Here is a 15,527-nt window from a genome sequence, read left to right as displayed (position 1 = left end):
AAAAAAAAAAAAAAAAAAAAAAAAAAAAAAAAAAAAAAAAAAAGAACAAAAAAGAATTTATACTGAACATTAGATATGAAAATGTGGCATGATCTAGAGCATGTGTGATGTCTTAATTCACAGAGCTGTCCAGTTATTTTAGCTACTCACTTTTTCATCTACTTAGGTTGCTTCAGAACTAGCAATAAAACCCAGGTGTTTGAACTTTTAGTACAACAAGGCAGCTGTCAACTAAAATTGTCCCTGATTAACTCTATGAAGGGTAAAACTGGACAACACCTAACATTTCTAATCTCTCATTTTAATTCATAAAAGCAACTACTCATTACACTTTTCTTGCCTAGCAGTTCTAATGCAGTAGATGTGCCCCAAAGTGTCCTTTCAATTGCCTTCTCCAGGAGAGATCCTATTTCACTCAACTCCACATTTATTGAGCAACTAATATGAGTATGTGCAAGGCACTGAGCTATGTAAAGATAAATACATATTTATCATCTGGGAACTGAAGGTCTATTAGAACTAACAAAACATTTAAACTCATAGCTGAAATGCAAAGTATAAACAGTACATGCTCTTAAAGAAGTAAAAGCAAAAAATACTAGAGAACAAGAGAGGAAAAGATTCTTTTAGTTTTAGAAGGAAAGTTTCATGGAAACTGATTTTTGCCCTCAAAAATAGGGAAAAATCCTAAATCAAGGGCAGAGGACATTCACTTTCAGGGATGGTAAACTAGGTAATTCCGATTAAGCCTTCTAAGAAGAACTAGAAAAGCTGGACATCTACTTGAAGGTATAGAGATAACAAGAATTAGCAAATTAAGTTCCAAGAGAGGACAGAAATTCCAAGTTAGAGCCACTTTTTGCCCGAGATATTTACCAATTCCAAAAGCAGTTGTGAGGATGAACAGCCTTTCTGACAGCCCAGTGGAGCTACAGGCCACCCATGTAGAGGAAAGGAGACTTGAGAAGCCAGCCAGTTTAGATTTGGGTTCCAAAAAGCTATAGACCCTAGGAGTATATCTGAATCAGAACAGAGACAGAGCTTAATGCCTGAAAATGAGTTAAAGTGATCCTAGACTGCTAATGCTCCCATGAGCTCCTATCTTCTTCAAGACAGGCCTCAAATTATTGCTTCAAATCGATTTTCAAATACAATATCCGGCACATATTTAAAAATAACTTGGCACACAGTTAAAAAAGAACCAACAGTAGAAAAGAGAACCAACAATAAACAATAAAAACAGACGCACAAGACCCCTTTCATCAGTCATATATTTTAACATAACTATGCTTTCCATATTGAAGAGAATAAAAGACAAAATAAAGAATTTTGGCAGTTGATGAAAAAATACAAAAAGGAAACTGCAGATCTGAAAAATAATTATGAAAAAACGATAAGCTTAAAATAAACAAACAAATATGTGGGTGAATCTAAATAAATATTGACTATATGAAGTCAATAGATTAAAGAGTGGGGGAGGAAAGGCCCAAACTAGACAAAAGGCCAAAGCAGGAAAATGAAGAGCATCATTCAGGGAATGACGGGGAGCCAGTTTTGGCTGCACTAAGGACTTGGAGAAAGGGGTACAACAAAGGAAAGAACCACGCAGTGGTGGGCCTTGAATGCCAGACTAAGGAGTTTTATCCCTGGGACAATGAAGGTGTAAACCAGAACTGAGCTTCTGGTAGATTAAACAGGCACCAGGGTAGTACACTAAGAATTTAAGAAGGAAGAACCACATAAAATCACCAAATACTAAGGATGCTCTTCTTGAGACCACAGCCCACCCCACTGCCTTACTTTAGGCACTCACCCTCCTGGCCTCTCTAGTTCCGCTCTAGTACACTCTTAGTTGTATTTTTTCTCTGGTACTCCAGAATTATCTTTCTAAAACACAAATGATCTTGTCACTTCCTGGTTTAAAAAGAAGAAAAAAAATAAAAGTCAGTGGCTCCCCATTAAATCTAAAATAAAATCCAAACTCCTTGGAATGGTTAAAAAACACTCCAAAATCTGGATCCTATTCGCCTTTCTAGCCTCAATACCCACTACTTCATCCTCCGTCCCCAAGCCTCCCAAATCACCAGAACCAACCACACCTCCGTGCCTTTTGCTAGCTTTTGTTTCTCAGGGAAGTGGGTTTTCCAGTTCTCTTCACCAACAGAACATCTCCTTCATTAATTAAGACTTAATATTATTTCCTCCTCAAAACTCGGAACATTATTACTGAATCAATGTCACAATCTTCCTTCCTAACTCCTAAAGCCAATGAGTAGAGGACTACTGACGAAAATCACAGAATGTGGCACAATTACCTTCAGCTGATTTTCAGTGATGCTCTAATTCCTGTGTTCTTCTCAGTTGTTTTACTTGGTCCTGTCAACTCTCTCCTTTGTTCTCAATGACCATTTCAAATTTTACTATTTTTCTCAATTTTACCATTCAACTGCTGGTTCCCCATCTCTCAAGAAATAAACTTGACTCATTCATTACCTAGAAAACAGGCCCTCAAGCAACTACCCCACACCGATCCTAACTTTCCTTTGTCCTATCACTCCTTCTATTGAAAGGTGAACTCCTACAGTGCCCTTACATCCATGCTCCACTTCCTCACAGCCTATAAGTACCTCAAGCTCAATACCACCATGGGCGAGCTCCTTGACCCTACACCCCCCTAAAACTGTTAACCAATCTCCTATTTTCCCTTCTTATGTTCTAGTTAGAGCAGTCTATTCTATCTCCCCTTCCTCATTTTCCAGTGACTACTAAACCAATCTGCTAAAACTCTACACAACAGCTCTAACAAAATTCACCAACTAATTACCTTCTGAGAGTGTCAATGAACATTTTTTCATTCTTTTCTAACCAAAAAACACATATATTCGACATTATCAATTTATCCCTACTTCTTAAAGTGTTACCTTTTTATTCTGACACTTACTTCTGTTCTTCATGGACCTCTCTTTCTAACTTTCCCTTAATATCAATGCGTCCAAGCATCTGTTCTTGGCCCATCACTCTTCTTACCCTAAGCTTTGAGTAATTTCATCCTCTCCCCTAGCTTTTAAATGCAAAAGATTCCCAAATATTTATTGCCAGTGCAAACCCTTCCACATGCTCTATGCATACTTAAATACCCATTGCCTCCTGGTCATCTCCACTTGATGTTGCACAAGCACATCAAATTCAGCATAACCAAAATTTAAATCTTGACATCTGTCTGTGTTCACTATATTAAAAAGATACACTCCCATATCCACTCCAGTAGTCATCTTTGACTGGTTCCTCTTCCCCCCCACATTCAGTCAATCAAACCGTGATGATCTTATCACCTGAATATTTTCCCAGTCCATCCCATCCTCTTGCCCTTTGCCCTAGGTCAGGCCTTCTTAATCTATTAACAAGACTATTCCAACAGACTCCTAACTGGTCTTTGACTCCAGACTTATTCCTCTGAAATCCATCTTCCGTATTGCTGTCAAAGTGACTTTTAAAAAAAATTTTGATTCCGTCACTTCTTTACTTAAACCTCTTCAATAAATTCCCTTCCAAACTCCAGGGTATCCAAAACTTTGCATTTTCTGGCCCCTATCTACCTCTCTTGCTCTCTTACCACTCTGTGCCACATACTCAGTAATCCAGTAATAACTAACAGCTTTTAATTCTAATTAACTTATTTTCTCCTTGGCCCGGCCAGCTCCTACTCATCCTTTACTTCGCATCCCTTCATAGAAGCCCTCTTAAAGGCCAACATCCCCCACCACTCAGGTGGATTAGATTCCCCTTCTATATGCTCTCATATTTCCCTATGCATATATCACTGAACTTAACAACGTTACTTTATAATCCTACGCTCACGTGGTCTGCTCAGCCCATAACCTAAACAGTAAGCTCCCGGAAGGCAGCTGTTTTTGTCATTGTTACATCCCTAGTGTCCGGCACATTCGGTTACAGGCACTCTGAAAACGTCTTTTGAATGAATAAATAAAACACTTTCCCCAGCTTCTCCATCATCTAAATGCCCCCCTCTCCTCCCCGCCCCCCCACCAGCTTGAACCATATATTTTGACACTTAAAACACTACACTGAGCATTTCTGTCTCTATCCTCCACCAGACGAACGGCTCCTGGAGTGACAGGACCGGTCACCTTCACCTACTTAACTCCGGTACCTGGCACACGGGCAGAAGAATCAATGAAACTGCTTAGCCAGACGAAGGGGATCTGTCCCCGACTTTTCTCACGCACACCTTCAGCCAAACTCAGCCCCGCTCCTGGGGGCACAGGACGCGTGATCCGCCCAGACCAGCACAGACCCCCAAATCCCTGCATGCTCAAGCTGTGCAGGTCACCGGCACCCACACACCAATTCCACTCCCCTCGGAAGCAGCGGAAGGCGCTAGGCGCTCACCGGCAGGCGGAACTCGAGGTGCTCCTGAGCCATGAGCAGCAGATACCTGTTCAGCGTGCACTGCAGCGCCATCGCAGCTGCCCGCCGTGCGCCTGCGCGCCCCGCGCGAAGCCCCGCCTACTCCGCCCCTTACGAAGGCGTCTCCGCTAAGGCGGAGCCTGAAGGGCCGGAAACGGAAGCTCGCCGAGGCGGGCGCTATCCCGATGTTCCTCGCGCCTGGAGTCGGAACGGCCCAGGCGCAGGGGGAGGGGCTGTCGCAGGTGGACGGCGGCGTCTGGCTGGATCTCCAAGTGGGTGTAGCTGGTACGAGGGGCCGTGCTGTGTTGAGGAGCAGATTGCGATAAGATAATGTAGTTCCCAGTTATCCTTCCACCTGGAATATACTCGTTTTCTCTACAACTCTCCAAATCCTGCCTCAAAACTGGACTTTCACCTTTTCCGTGTAGCCGTCTTTATCCATCTCTGGCTTCGGGGACTGAAGTACCTGGATCGATCATTTAACATTTAGTATCCTTTTTATTTTTGTAACAACTCAGCACTTGCCTTATAAGCCAATTAGAACAAGCTCTTGAGGACCGAGAACATCTCTTATGGTTCACTTTGTGCTTCGCAGAAACCAAAACGGTATCTTCCTCTGAGCAAGTATGCAATAATTAATTAGGTTGTGTTACCTGTTAGACTCACACTACCAATCCACAGCCAACTGTAAATTAAAACTATTGGTGAAAGTTGCTTGTAACTATTCACAATGACACAGACTTCATAGTAGCAGATAATTTATAAAATATTTTAATTGTGTATTCTATATGTTATTGCTTTTGAGAGTACTGAACGCCCTTTGCCATATTAAGACATTTCTTTTGCATTACCATACGGTGCATAGTACAAAGATTAAGTATCCTACATATCCCCAACACCATGTGCCAGGAACGTAGTTGATGCTTAGTGGTAGTGATTAAGAACACAGGCTGCGGTGTCAGTCTTAGATTCAAACCTCGTTTCCACCATTTACCACCTATAGCCTCTTAAAACAAATTTTTTAACCTCTGTGAGCCTGTTTTTTTAACCAAAACTGGAATTCTGCATCCTTAAAAAAATAGTTATAAGGATTAAGTGGAATAATGTTCATAAAGTGTTTAATACAACACCTGGCTTATTGTATGGGGCCAATAAGTGGCATTTAAAGACATTTTTCTTCTCTTAAAAAAAAAAAGCCATATAAAGAATTCAGTTTAGCAAGAGATCTTTGTTAAGAAAATGTCTTGATAAGTCCACTGAGGTGAGTCTCTGAGAAGCATAAGTCTCCTGTCCCCAGGGCTCCAGAGAGGGGATAAAAGTACTCTATGAGACAAGAAAAGGAAGTTGTTTTTTCTTTGAACAGAGAGGACAAGGGACAGAAAAGCAGTGAAATATTAGGGGAAGGATGTGCAATGCTTTATATGCCTCACCCCCGGAATTTATCAAATCTTCAGTAAAATTACCAAGCACAAAATTTTGATGGAGTAGCTTTTTAGGGAATATCGAAGAGCTGCTGACTTGCATGCCTGAATTAATACGATGCTGTTCAGACACAGCAAATGTGACTACAGGGCCTAGAGAGAGAACCTAGATGTAATCATGTTTCACTAATTTTTTTCACCTGGGATCCTTTGTGTGAAGGTTTAGGACTAAATCCCTTCTAAATTTCTATTCCACAAATGAGAAGAGCATCTACATCATCAGTCTTACACTGTTGGATACATGGTCTGGGGAAGTGGAGATTATCCTGCACAGGCCATTACCATTAAAGGTTAGTGTGGAACTGCTCTGAGATCAATTAAACTGCTTTTGAGGGACTCACAGCTAGATCTATTCAAACTTTAGGAGCTTACCAGAATGGTTAAGAAGCAGCAGGAGTAAGGACTTTGGAAGTGTTCAAACTAGCATCTAGAGACTTGCAATTTTTTTTCTTTTAAAATTTGCCCTGTAAGCGGCAATGAGGTTCATCATAGTTTATCTCCTGGGAACTAATCCAAAGCTCCTTCCATGTTCCATCTACCAGGGCAGAACTTTTAGAGACTTGGCTTCTTCTGTGAGGCTGCTACTGTGCAAGCATTGAAGCCTTTAGTATGGGATGCCTATTATTTAAAAACCAGAAGTCATTCCTGGGAAGTAAGGACCAGGAATTGGGAAGGAGAATTTTGATTTCTGTTTATAACATGCCACTTCAGTGTTGGAGCTAGTTAGAATGCAGAGTCAGAGAAATGAATAAAAGGTTAACAGGTCCCAGCAGCAGAGATGATATGTCACAACTGCCCATACATCTGTTTCAGACTGAGCATCTAACAATTGAAAAGGGATTGGGTATCACAGAGAACCATAGGGATTTGTGTAACAATGAGAGGGAGAAAAGTCATCTTCATATGTATTAAAACTAAGATTTCTGCAATTGGCAAAAAAATGAGAGGATTCTGAACAGTTTGGAGAATAAAGTTTTATTGGGAAAAGTTACATAAGAATTAAGGAGCTTCACCATAGTAAGCATTACTCGGGGAGTTCAAATTTCATGATGTGCCAGAGGAGTCTCCAGTTTCATCAATCTTAACGAAGATAATTCAGGAAGAGAAAAATAACACTAGCTGGTCTAAGGAAACAAGACTAAATGAGTTGGAATTCTGAGGCACCAATTCAGACTTAAGTAGCTGGAGTTGATTTAAGTATGATTCAATTCTGTGAGGTCAAATTTCCAACAAGCAAGATCTCCTGAAGTGACATAGATCGTGTCCTCTGGTCAAAAGACCCCCCAGAATAAAGCTGAAGCCCTAGTTGCAAATAGTTTCCTCTAATTTGCTACCTGTGAAGCAGGTTCTGTGCATAGAAAAAATGTGAAGGAAAACAGACTGGAAATTCAGCTTTCTCTCCTGATTATCCTTAAACTCTAATGCTGCCACAATTCAAATAATCAAGGACCTTACATTTCCAGGCAAATATAAGAAGCCTGCCTGATTGAGCTAAGCTAGAAGAGAACCCTCCCTTTATCCCATGTCTTTGAACGAGACCCCATTTATTTCTTCTTGGGCAGAACTTGTGGACCAGGGGTAATACGATGGTGCTTCAAAAAGTTTATGGAAAGATTAGTATTATCTTTTAATTCCATGAACTTTTTTAAGTACCCTCTTATAAGAACACAGCAAATCTGCCTTATTTGAGACAAATCTTTCAGCTTCTCTCCCTTCTATGTTTTCTCCCTTCCTTCCTTTCTTCCTTCCTAAAATATGAGAAGCAAGCATAATTTCTAAACAAAAGTTTCTAGCAAATAATTTGCAAATGTTACATCCTCACTTAAAAAAGGTGTCCAGCTCACCTTCTAAATACTTAAGCAGAATTCTCACTCAGTAATCTCCATCTCTCGATCCAATTTGCTTCCCATGAGTAGGAAAGTAATTACATATAGTATAGATCATTTTTGTGCCATAAAAGAGATTTTCTTGAGAATCTACTATAACAAGGCCCAAAGAGGAGTTTTACTCAATACCATATGGTGCAGGTTCTCAAACTTGGCTGCACATTGGAATTACCTGAGGAGTTTTTAAAAATACTGAGGCCCAGAATCTATCCTGGGAGATTCAAATTTAATTTGTCTGGATGTGGTCTGAACATAAAGATTTTTTAAAAGCTTCCCAGTTGTTGACTTTAATGTGCAGCCAAATTTAAGAACCACTTATGGCAGGAGTTCTCAAAAGTGTGGTCCTAGGACAGGCAGCATTAGTATCACCCGGAAACTATTCAGAAACACAAAATCCCACCCCACCCCAAAACCTGCTGAATCAGAAATTCTGGAGGTGGAGGCTTGCAGTTTGTTTTAAAGAAGCCCACCAAATGGTTCTAAAGCACACTAAGGTTTAAGAATAGCTGTCTGGGAAAAAAGGAGGTAGATGGATGGGCTCTGAGTCCCAGGAGGCTCAAGTATGACAGATAAGTAGCATGTTTTGATTCTGTATTAGTTTCTGTTCCTCATAACAAAATACCTGGAACTGGGTGATTTATAAAGAAAAACAAAATTTATTGCTTACAGTTTCTGAGGCTGGGAAGTCTAAAGTCCATCTGGTGGTGGCAGCAGTGACCCAGGGGCCTCACACTGCAAGATGGTGGAAGCAGAGAGACAGACTCTCTTCTCTCTTCTTTTAAAGCCCTCAGAACCATGCCCCTGGCCACCATTTTTAATCCATTCACTATGGCATGGTCCTACAATCTAATCACCTTTTGAAGGCTCCACCTTTCAATTATCATAACAGGATTTCCCACCATCTTAACAGTCACAGTGGGACCAAGTTTCTAATACATAAAACTTAGGGGACACAATTCAAACTTCAGTGAGTTTTGGGGGGACATAATTCAATCCACTACAGACTCTTACTAACCACCTTTGGAGAGAGAGAATTTATGTGATAAATTTGCAGAATGCTGCAAGTATTTTTCTCAGAGGAAGATGCAACAGGAAGAAAATATTCCTCTCTTACCAGATGGATTAAGAATTAATCTTGAGAGAATCTCAGCTGAGAAAATATCTAGAATAAGCCTCCTTAAGTTAGGTAATTTCCTGTGGGCCAGGCAAGTTGGCTAGAACTAAGTCTTCAGAGAAAGTTGGATCTAATGAGAAAAGAAGAGGAATGTGTTCTAAAGGCAAGGAGGGAAGTAGAGGAAAAGAGATTCGGCAAGATGGCAGGAACTATACAAGAGTACTTCCAAAAGTTTGTGGAAAGACAGAATCAAAAGATAATAGGAATCTTTCTGTGATTTTTTTTTTTTTTTGGTGGCCGGCTGGTACAGGGACCATGAGCTTTTTGAAGTACCCTTATACAATACTTTGCTATAGCCTTGTACTGCTAAAAGTTTGGTTATTAAATGCTTAAAATGCTTGGTGTGGATGGATTCTTTGGAAACTCAAAAAGGTTTCATACTTGAGATATATTAGTCATGGTACTGCCATGAAGGATATAAAGCCAGAAAGAACCAGCTTACATCTAGGTTATACTCTCAATATTTGGATTGAAAGTTGCTTGAAATTAGGATCTTCAGTCAGACTTTGGTTTGTTATGATAACATTTTAAGGGACTCAGAGATTAAAATACATTTACTGACTAGAAATATGAACCAGTCACTGGGTTAAGGCAATGGGGATACTAAGATAAATTAAAAAATAGATCCCGCAGGTCTAAAAGAGCTCAAAATCCAGTGGCAAGAGATATCCATTACAGTTTGGCTAGATTGTATAAGGTCTATACTAGGAAAATAAACAAAATACCATGGACCAAAGCTGAACAAACAATATTGTTGCAGTTGGGGGTAGAAGGTATCAGAGAAGACTTTGCAGAGGAGATAACATTTGAACCTGAACGTTAAGGGTGAACAGATTTTCAAAGCTGTGCTCAGCTTAGTTGTAGTAATAAAAGTGACTAAGACATTGGGTATAAGTGCAGGAAATAGAGCTGAAAAGGCTGATGAATGAGCTTGAGGGTAAATGGTGAGGTTTTCATAAGCAAGAAAATTGCGTGATCAATTTACTAATTTAGTCAGTAATTTAGAAAGAACTCTGATGGAGGCTGTGTTAGAAAAAGAGCAACTGGGGGCTGGCTGGTTAGTTCAGTTGGTTAGAGCATGGTGCTGATAACACCATGGTCCAGGGTTTGATCTCTGTACCTGCCAGGCACCAAAAAAGAAAAAAGAAAGAAAAGAAAGAGAGCAACTGGAGGCATGGAGCCTAGTCAAGAGATTCTAGCAATATTCAAGGCAAGAGAGGATGAGTGTCTGAAAAGGTAGGGACACTGAGCACTGAGAGGTATAAACTGATTTGTTTCTAGTCCCTTCAAGGTGACACCCTGGTACCAAAACTTTTTGTGTGTATCTGAGGGCAAAGTGTTTAGGAACTATGGGCCTGAGAGAACATTCAGACATACATGTTCTGCTAATTTGATGTGTACATGTGTTGAGAATAGACTGGGGTAGGTAAAGATGAAAGCAGGAGATACTGAGGAAGCTACTCCAGTAACGTAGACAAGAGATGATGATAACTTGGCCAAGATGAAGCAGTACACGTGGTTAGAAGTGATCAAATTCTCAATATGTTTTAAAGGTGCTGATGACAAGGTTTGCTAATAAGTTAGATATGAAATGTGAAAGACAAGAGACAAGGATGACTCCAAGATTTTTGGCCTGAGCAACTGAAAGACTGGAGTTGCCATTAACAAAGATGGGGAAAACTGAGAGGAACAAGTTAGGGAAGGGGAACGTTTTAAACTTGAGGTGCCAGTTTTATATGAACATAAAATATAATAATTACTTGAAAGATATCTGGTGTAGGGATTGGTTTAATTAATGCATGATTGTTGATTGTGGAGTCATCTCTACCTATGTGGTTTTAAATAACTAATCATACAGTGAGGATCTGATTCTCTTTAATCATATGTGAACTTAGTCATCTTCATTAAGTTGATTTAAGTTGAATCAGAGATCTGTTTTTTTGTATTTATGTTGCTAGAATAAAAGCTGTTTCATGAACAGATGAATCAACAGGTATCAGCTTCATATTAGTGACCTGCAGTACTTCTACCTAGTACCTACTAAAAAATTAATAAAAGTGTAGGCACTGACTTTTGTAGATGATGTTTTTACATCAAAATCTGGAAGTATATGAGTGTTACAATAATAAAGACTGTGCTTTTGACCTTAGATTCATTATATGAAAGAAGATATGTGTCTACATATCTGACAGTAAATCTTTCATACATTGTGATCAGCTTATTTATCAAACACCTTTCATGTGAACCTCTATTTTTAGTATTGTTAAGAGTTCAGAGAGGCAAAATTTAACACATTACATTTCCATTTTTATTTCATTTTCTTCTAGCTAAGTAAGCATAGTTTGAAATAGGTCATTATGCTAATTTTACAGTTATACAAATAGTATCACAACGTGCATAGATAATGCTCTCAATACTACTTTAAACATTTTTAAGACAGGTTAAGAATTAGATTTCAAGCTAATGTTATAGATAGCTAGGGAGTTACCAAATAATTAAGCTGCTGAAAAGGCTAAGTGAGTATTAATTGTAATAATTTGATAATCTTTATAAGAAAAAAAGAGAACCTCCATTAACAATGTGAGTTTCCAAGGGTTTTCCAACAATGAAGAGAAACTTATATGAAAGGGCATAAATCTACATAAATTGAATCAACTGGCTAATCACATTTTTGAAGAGGTCCATAAGGCATTTGGGAATTCCTTAAATACTTTACATGTTATTGTCATAATGTTGCAAGTTCACATAGTAAAACATTCAAAGGTTGCACATTTTGAAAAGTCCTTCCCTGGAGCTAGTCATATTCTAACTGATTTATGGAAACTTGTATCTGTTAATATGTGTAGTTGCTCAGTGAGCTATTTCTCAAAGCAGTGCTGAAAAACCTGTAAATCTATTTCAAAAGCCTACAACCCCTACTTCCAAGTGAATAAGATGAAATCTGGACATTCATGTCAAAGGCAAAGAAAATAATAGTGGAAGCAGAACTCAGGGAAAGTACACGTGGTTTTCTCAGCCTAACCTGTCACTGTCTATCTAACATTGAGTCTTTAATACTCAGTCCTGCTGCTCTCAGAAGTGTTTTCTCCTCCACAGCCTCTTCTGTGGACATTATAGCAACTTAACACAGTAAATTCTAATCACCAAATTTATCTGATTCCTGTATTAACGACTGAAGGCAGACTGTCCTTTCTCATTTCTTTATTTCCTGATTCTGGAATGTCTGGTACACATTAAATCTTAAACAAATGTTTGCTGAACGAACAAATTAATGAACAAACAAAACAATATTGATTCCAGATGTTGTAACTAAGTATTGTAAATAAGCATTTCATCACTTAAAACTATGTTTACTATCATGCTAAAAAAAGGAAAGAAAACTAATCTCAGCCTATTTCCAACAATACATTAATCCTTACGTTCATTTATGTTCCTGTATATGGTACTATTTCACTGGCAAAATGTAGGATTAGCTTTCAGCACCTAATCTTCATTCATATTCACTATTGTGACTGTAGATCAGCATTAAAAGACAATTCTAAAGAAATACACCTCATGAAATATCAATAATATTAACATTGTGCTAAAACAAATTTTCTTATCTAAGTCTTACCTTTACATTGAAATCAGGCCTTTTTCATGATAAAAGCTAAGTCTAACTACTACTTCTTCTAGTTACCCTTTGGTACAAAAAACATTCCATAAAGCAACAGTTTCTGCTATTTTGAATACACCAGTAGAACCACTTTATGTTTCCTTCCCCCTTATGATATAACAGGTAAAATTCCATTACAGTGAATTGTTAGAAAATCAATGTTTTTTTTCTGATAGTCAACTTGATTGTTATTATAAATTCACTGTTAGAAATTATATTATACATAGGGCTGGCCCGTGGCTCACTCAGGAGAGTGCGGTGCTGATAATACCAAGGCCACGGGTTCGGATCCCACATAGGGATGGCCGGTTAGCTCACTGGGTGAGCATGGTGCTGACAACACCAAGTCAAAGGTTAAGATCCCCTTACCGGTCATCTTTAAAAAAAAAAAAAGAAAGAAATTATATTATACATATTACATAGCTTTCAGGACCAATTTATTAAAAAAAAAATGCTGGGCTTTAAGAAGTAAAAACCAGCATCTGAAATTTGAGTAGAAAGTGACACATATATAATTCTTTCCATCAGCAAGATTAGAGATCCCTGCGTAGTATGGTATTCTTTATTTTGAAAATGTACGTGTAAAACTATAGAACTGTCAAATAGCTAAATTCTTTTTCTCCTTCACAGTAATAAAGGTTCTAATAAAGTGTTTTCAATACCAGTTTATTCTTCATAAATAAATCACTACTATAATTAACTATCTACTGAGAAATGAAAATATTCGAACTTTTTAAAAAAATACAGAGCCCTTCTTAATTAACAGAATTTGGTTTTTTTTTTTTTTTTTGTCTTTTGTCTTTTTCCGTGTCCGGAAACGGATCGCAACCCTCAGTGTTGCCCCCGTACCGGACCGGGGACCGGCAATGGGACTGCAACCCTCGGTGTTGCTCCCGCGCCTCGCTCAGCCAGTGAGCAGGAACCGGTCTGTATGTGGGATCCGAACCCTCGGGCGGGAGCGCCGCCGCGCTTCCCAAGCGGCGCACTATCCAGTGCGCCACCGGGCCGGCCCCTTAACAGAATTTGTTTTAAATGAGATTTTATCTATAGCGTCTTATATATAAAATCCTTACACAAGTTTAACCACTAAAATAAGGATGTCAGTGACAAAGTATCCATATAACTATATCACAAATCTCAGGAAATATTCAGAAAAGATTTAAGGCTAGTTAGTGACAGCGTCTCAAAACCCAACAAACCTTAAAAGTGCAATTAAACTTTGAGGGGACCAAAATATTAATTCATACTGAGCCAAGAATAGGAAAATCTTCCACCGTTGACATTTTCATATTCTTAATTTTTCAATCAAAAAATCAGCCTGTAATTAAAAAAAAACAAACATGTTTTATTCTAGATATCATAGCCTCTATTAGATAATCCCACTGGCATACCTATTATAAACTGCAGAAGAAGAGCTGGTTATTACATATTCTGTTCCTAAAAATATCTTGTGAGAAAAACCTCTCAGTATAATAATTTTATGAACTATAGTATTATAAAGGTATTCTACATCATATATAAATAGGCAGGTTACCTAAATTGCATATTCATTTAAATGTTTCAATAAGAAAAGGAAAAATAATACTAAACTTTTACAAAGTAAACTAGATATGGAGGAACCTTAAGTAAATATTACTAAATAATAATTTTTAAAAAACATATGAAGAGGCTACATACTGTATGATTCCAACTATATGACATTGAGGAAAAGGCAAAAGTATGGAGTCATTAAAAAGATCAAGGGTTGGGGGGCTGGAGGGATGACTAGTCCCAGCACAGAGGATTTTTCAGGCAGTAGAACTATTATGTATGATATTATAATGGTGGATACTTATCATTATACATTTGTCAAAACCCACAGAATGCACAACCAAGAGTGAATCCTAATGTAAACTATGGACTTTGGGTGATAACAATGTGTCAATGTAGGTTCATTGATTGTAACAATGTACGATTGTGGTGCAGGATGTAACAGTGTGAAGACTGTGCTTCTGTGGGGGGAGGGAGTATATGGGAACTCAACATTTTTCATTCAATTTTGCTGTGAACCTAATCCTGCTCTAAAAAATGAAGTCTGTTTTTTACAAAAGTAAACTAAAGTCTTTGAGTTACATCATTTCAGAGAGCTTTTCTCAATCATCCTATACAATCTGGAAATTATATATAATACATAATTTCTATATAAGAGATTTTGGAATAAACTTCAATATCTTTTATCTTGATTTTTTCAAAGTCTCATAATGTATACAGACAAAGTCCCAGACTTAAGTAGAGTTGAGATTCCCAAAATGAACAATTAACAAATCTTATAATTTTGTATATTCATGTTTTCCAACCAAAAAATCTCTCATGTAAGGAAATAGTTAAAAACATTAAAATATATTTTCATTAATTATTACAAAAACATATATCTTATAGAAAATTAGAAATACAAGTAGGAAGGGCCAGCCTACGGCTCACTTCCAAGAGTGTGGTGCTGACACCAAGTCAAGGGTTAAGATCCCCTTACCAGCCATCTTTAAAAAAAAAGAAATACAAGTAGGAAAAAAAAGTCCTTTTTATGACACTTTAAAGAGACCACGGGTTCAGATCCCTGTATAGGGATGGCCAGTTAGCTCACTTGGGAGAGCGTGGTGTTGACAACACCAAGTCAAGGGTTAAGATCCCCTTACCAGTCATCTTTAAATAAAAGAAATATAAGGGCCAAGCCCATGGCGCACTCGGGAGAGTGCAGCGCTGGGAGCGCAGCAGCGCTCCCGCCGCAGATTCGGATCCTATATAGGGATGACCAGTGCGCTCACAGCGCTCACTGGCTGAGCACGGTGCGGCCGGTCTCAAAAAGGACAAAGAGAGGGCCGGCCCGGTGGCGCGCTGGATAGTGCGCCGTTTGGGAAGCGCAGCGG

General features: G+C 38.6%; 1 protein-coding gene across 7 annotated transcripts in view; it reads right to left on the bottom strand.

Moving 5' to 3' along the window:
* LOC103590329 (tRNA (guanine(10)-N2)-methyltransferase homolog) overlaps positions 1-15,527 on the bottom strand; it is an 86,658-nt gene that overhangs the window by 46,928 nt on the left and 24,203 nt on the right. Inside the window, exon 1 of one of the 7 annotated variants that reach the window (XM_008572541.1) lies at positions 4,411-4,538. The exons of 5 other annotated variants lie outside the window; for them this stretch is intronic. In XM_008572541.1, coding sequence (XP_008570763.1) covers positions 4,411-4,482 — 72 coding nt within the window. In that variant the 5' untranslated portion in view covers positions 4,483-4,538. Of the gene's footprint in view, positions 1-4,410; positions 4,539-13,593; positions 13,943-15,527 lie in introns of those variants that run through there. One more of the 7 variants, XM_008572543.1, reaches the window with a different exon arrangement.

Source organism: Galeopterus variegatus, unplaced genomic scaffold (assembly GCF_000696425.1).
Source record: "Galeopterus variegatus unplaced genomic scaffold, G_variegatus-3.0.2 Scaffold804, whole genome shotgun sequence".
Classification (NCBI taxonomy): Eukaryota; Metazoa; Chordata; class Mammalia; order Dermoptera; family Cynocephalidae; genus Galeopterus; species Galeopterus variegatus.
This window is presented reverse-complemented; position numbering and strand designations above follow the sequence as displayed.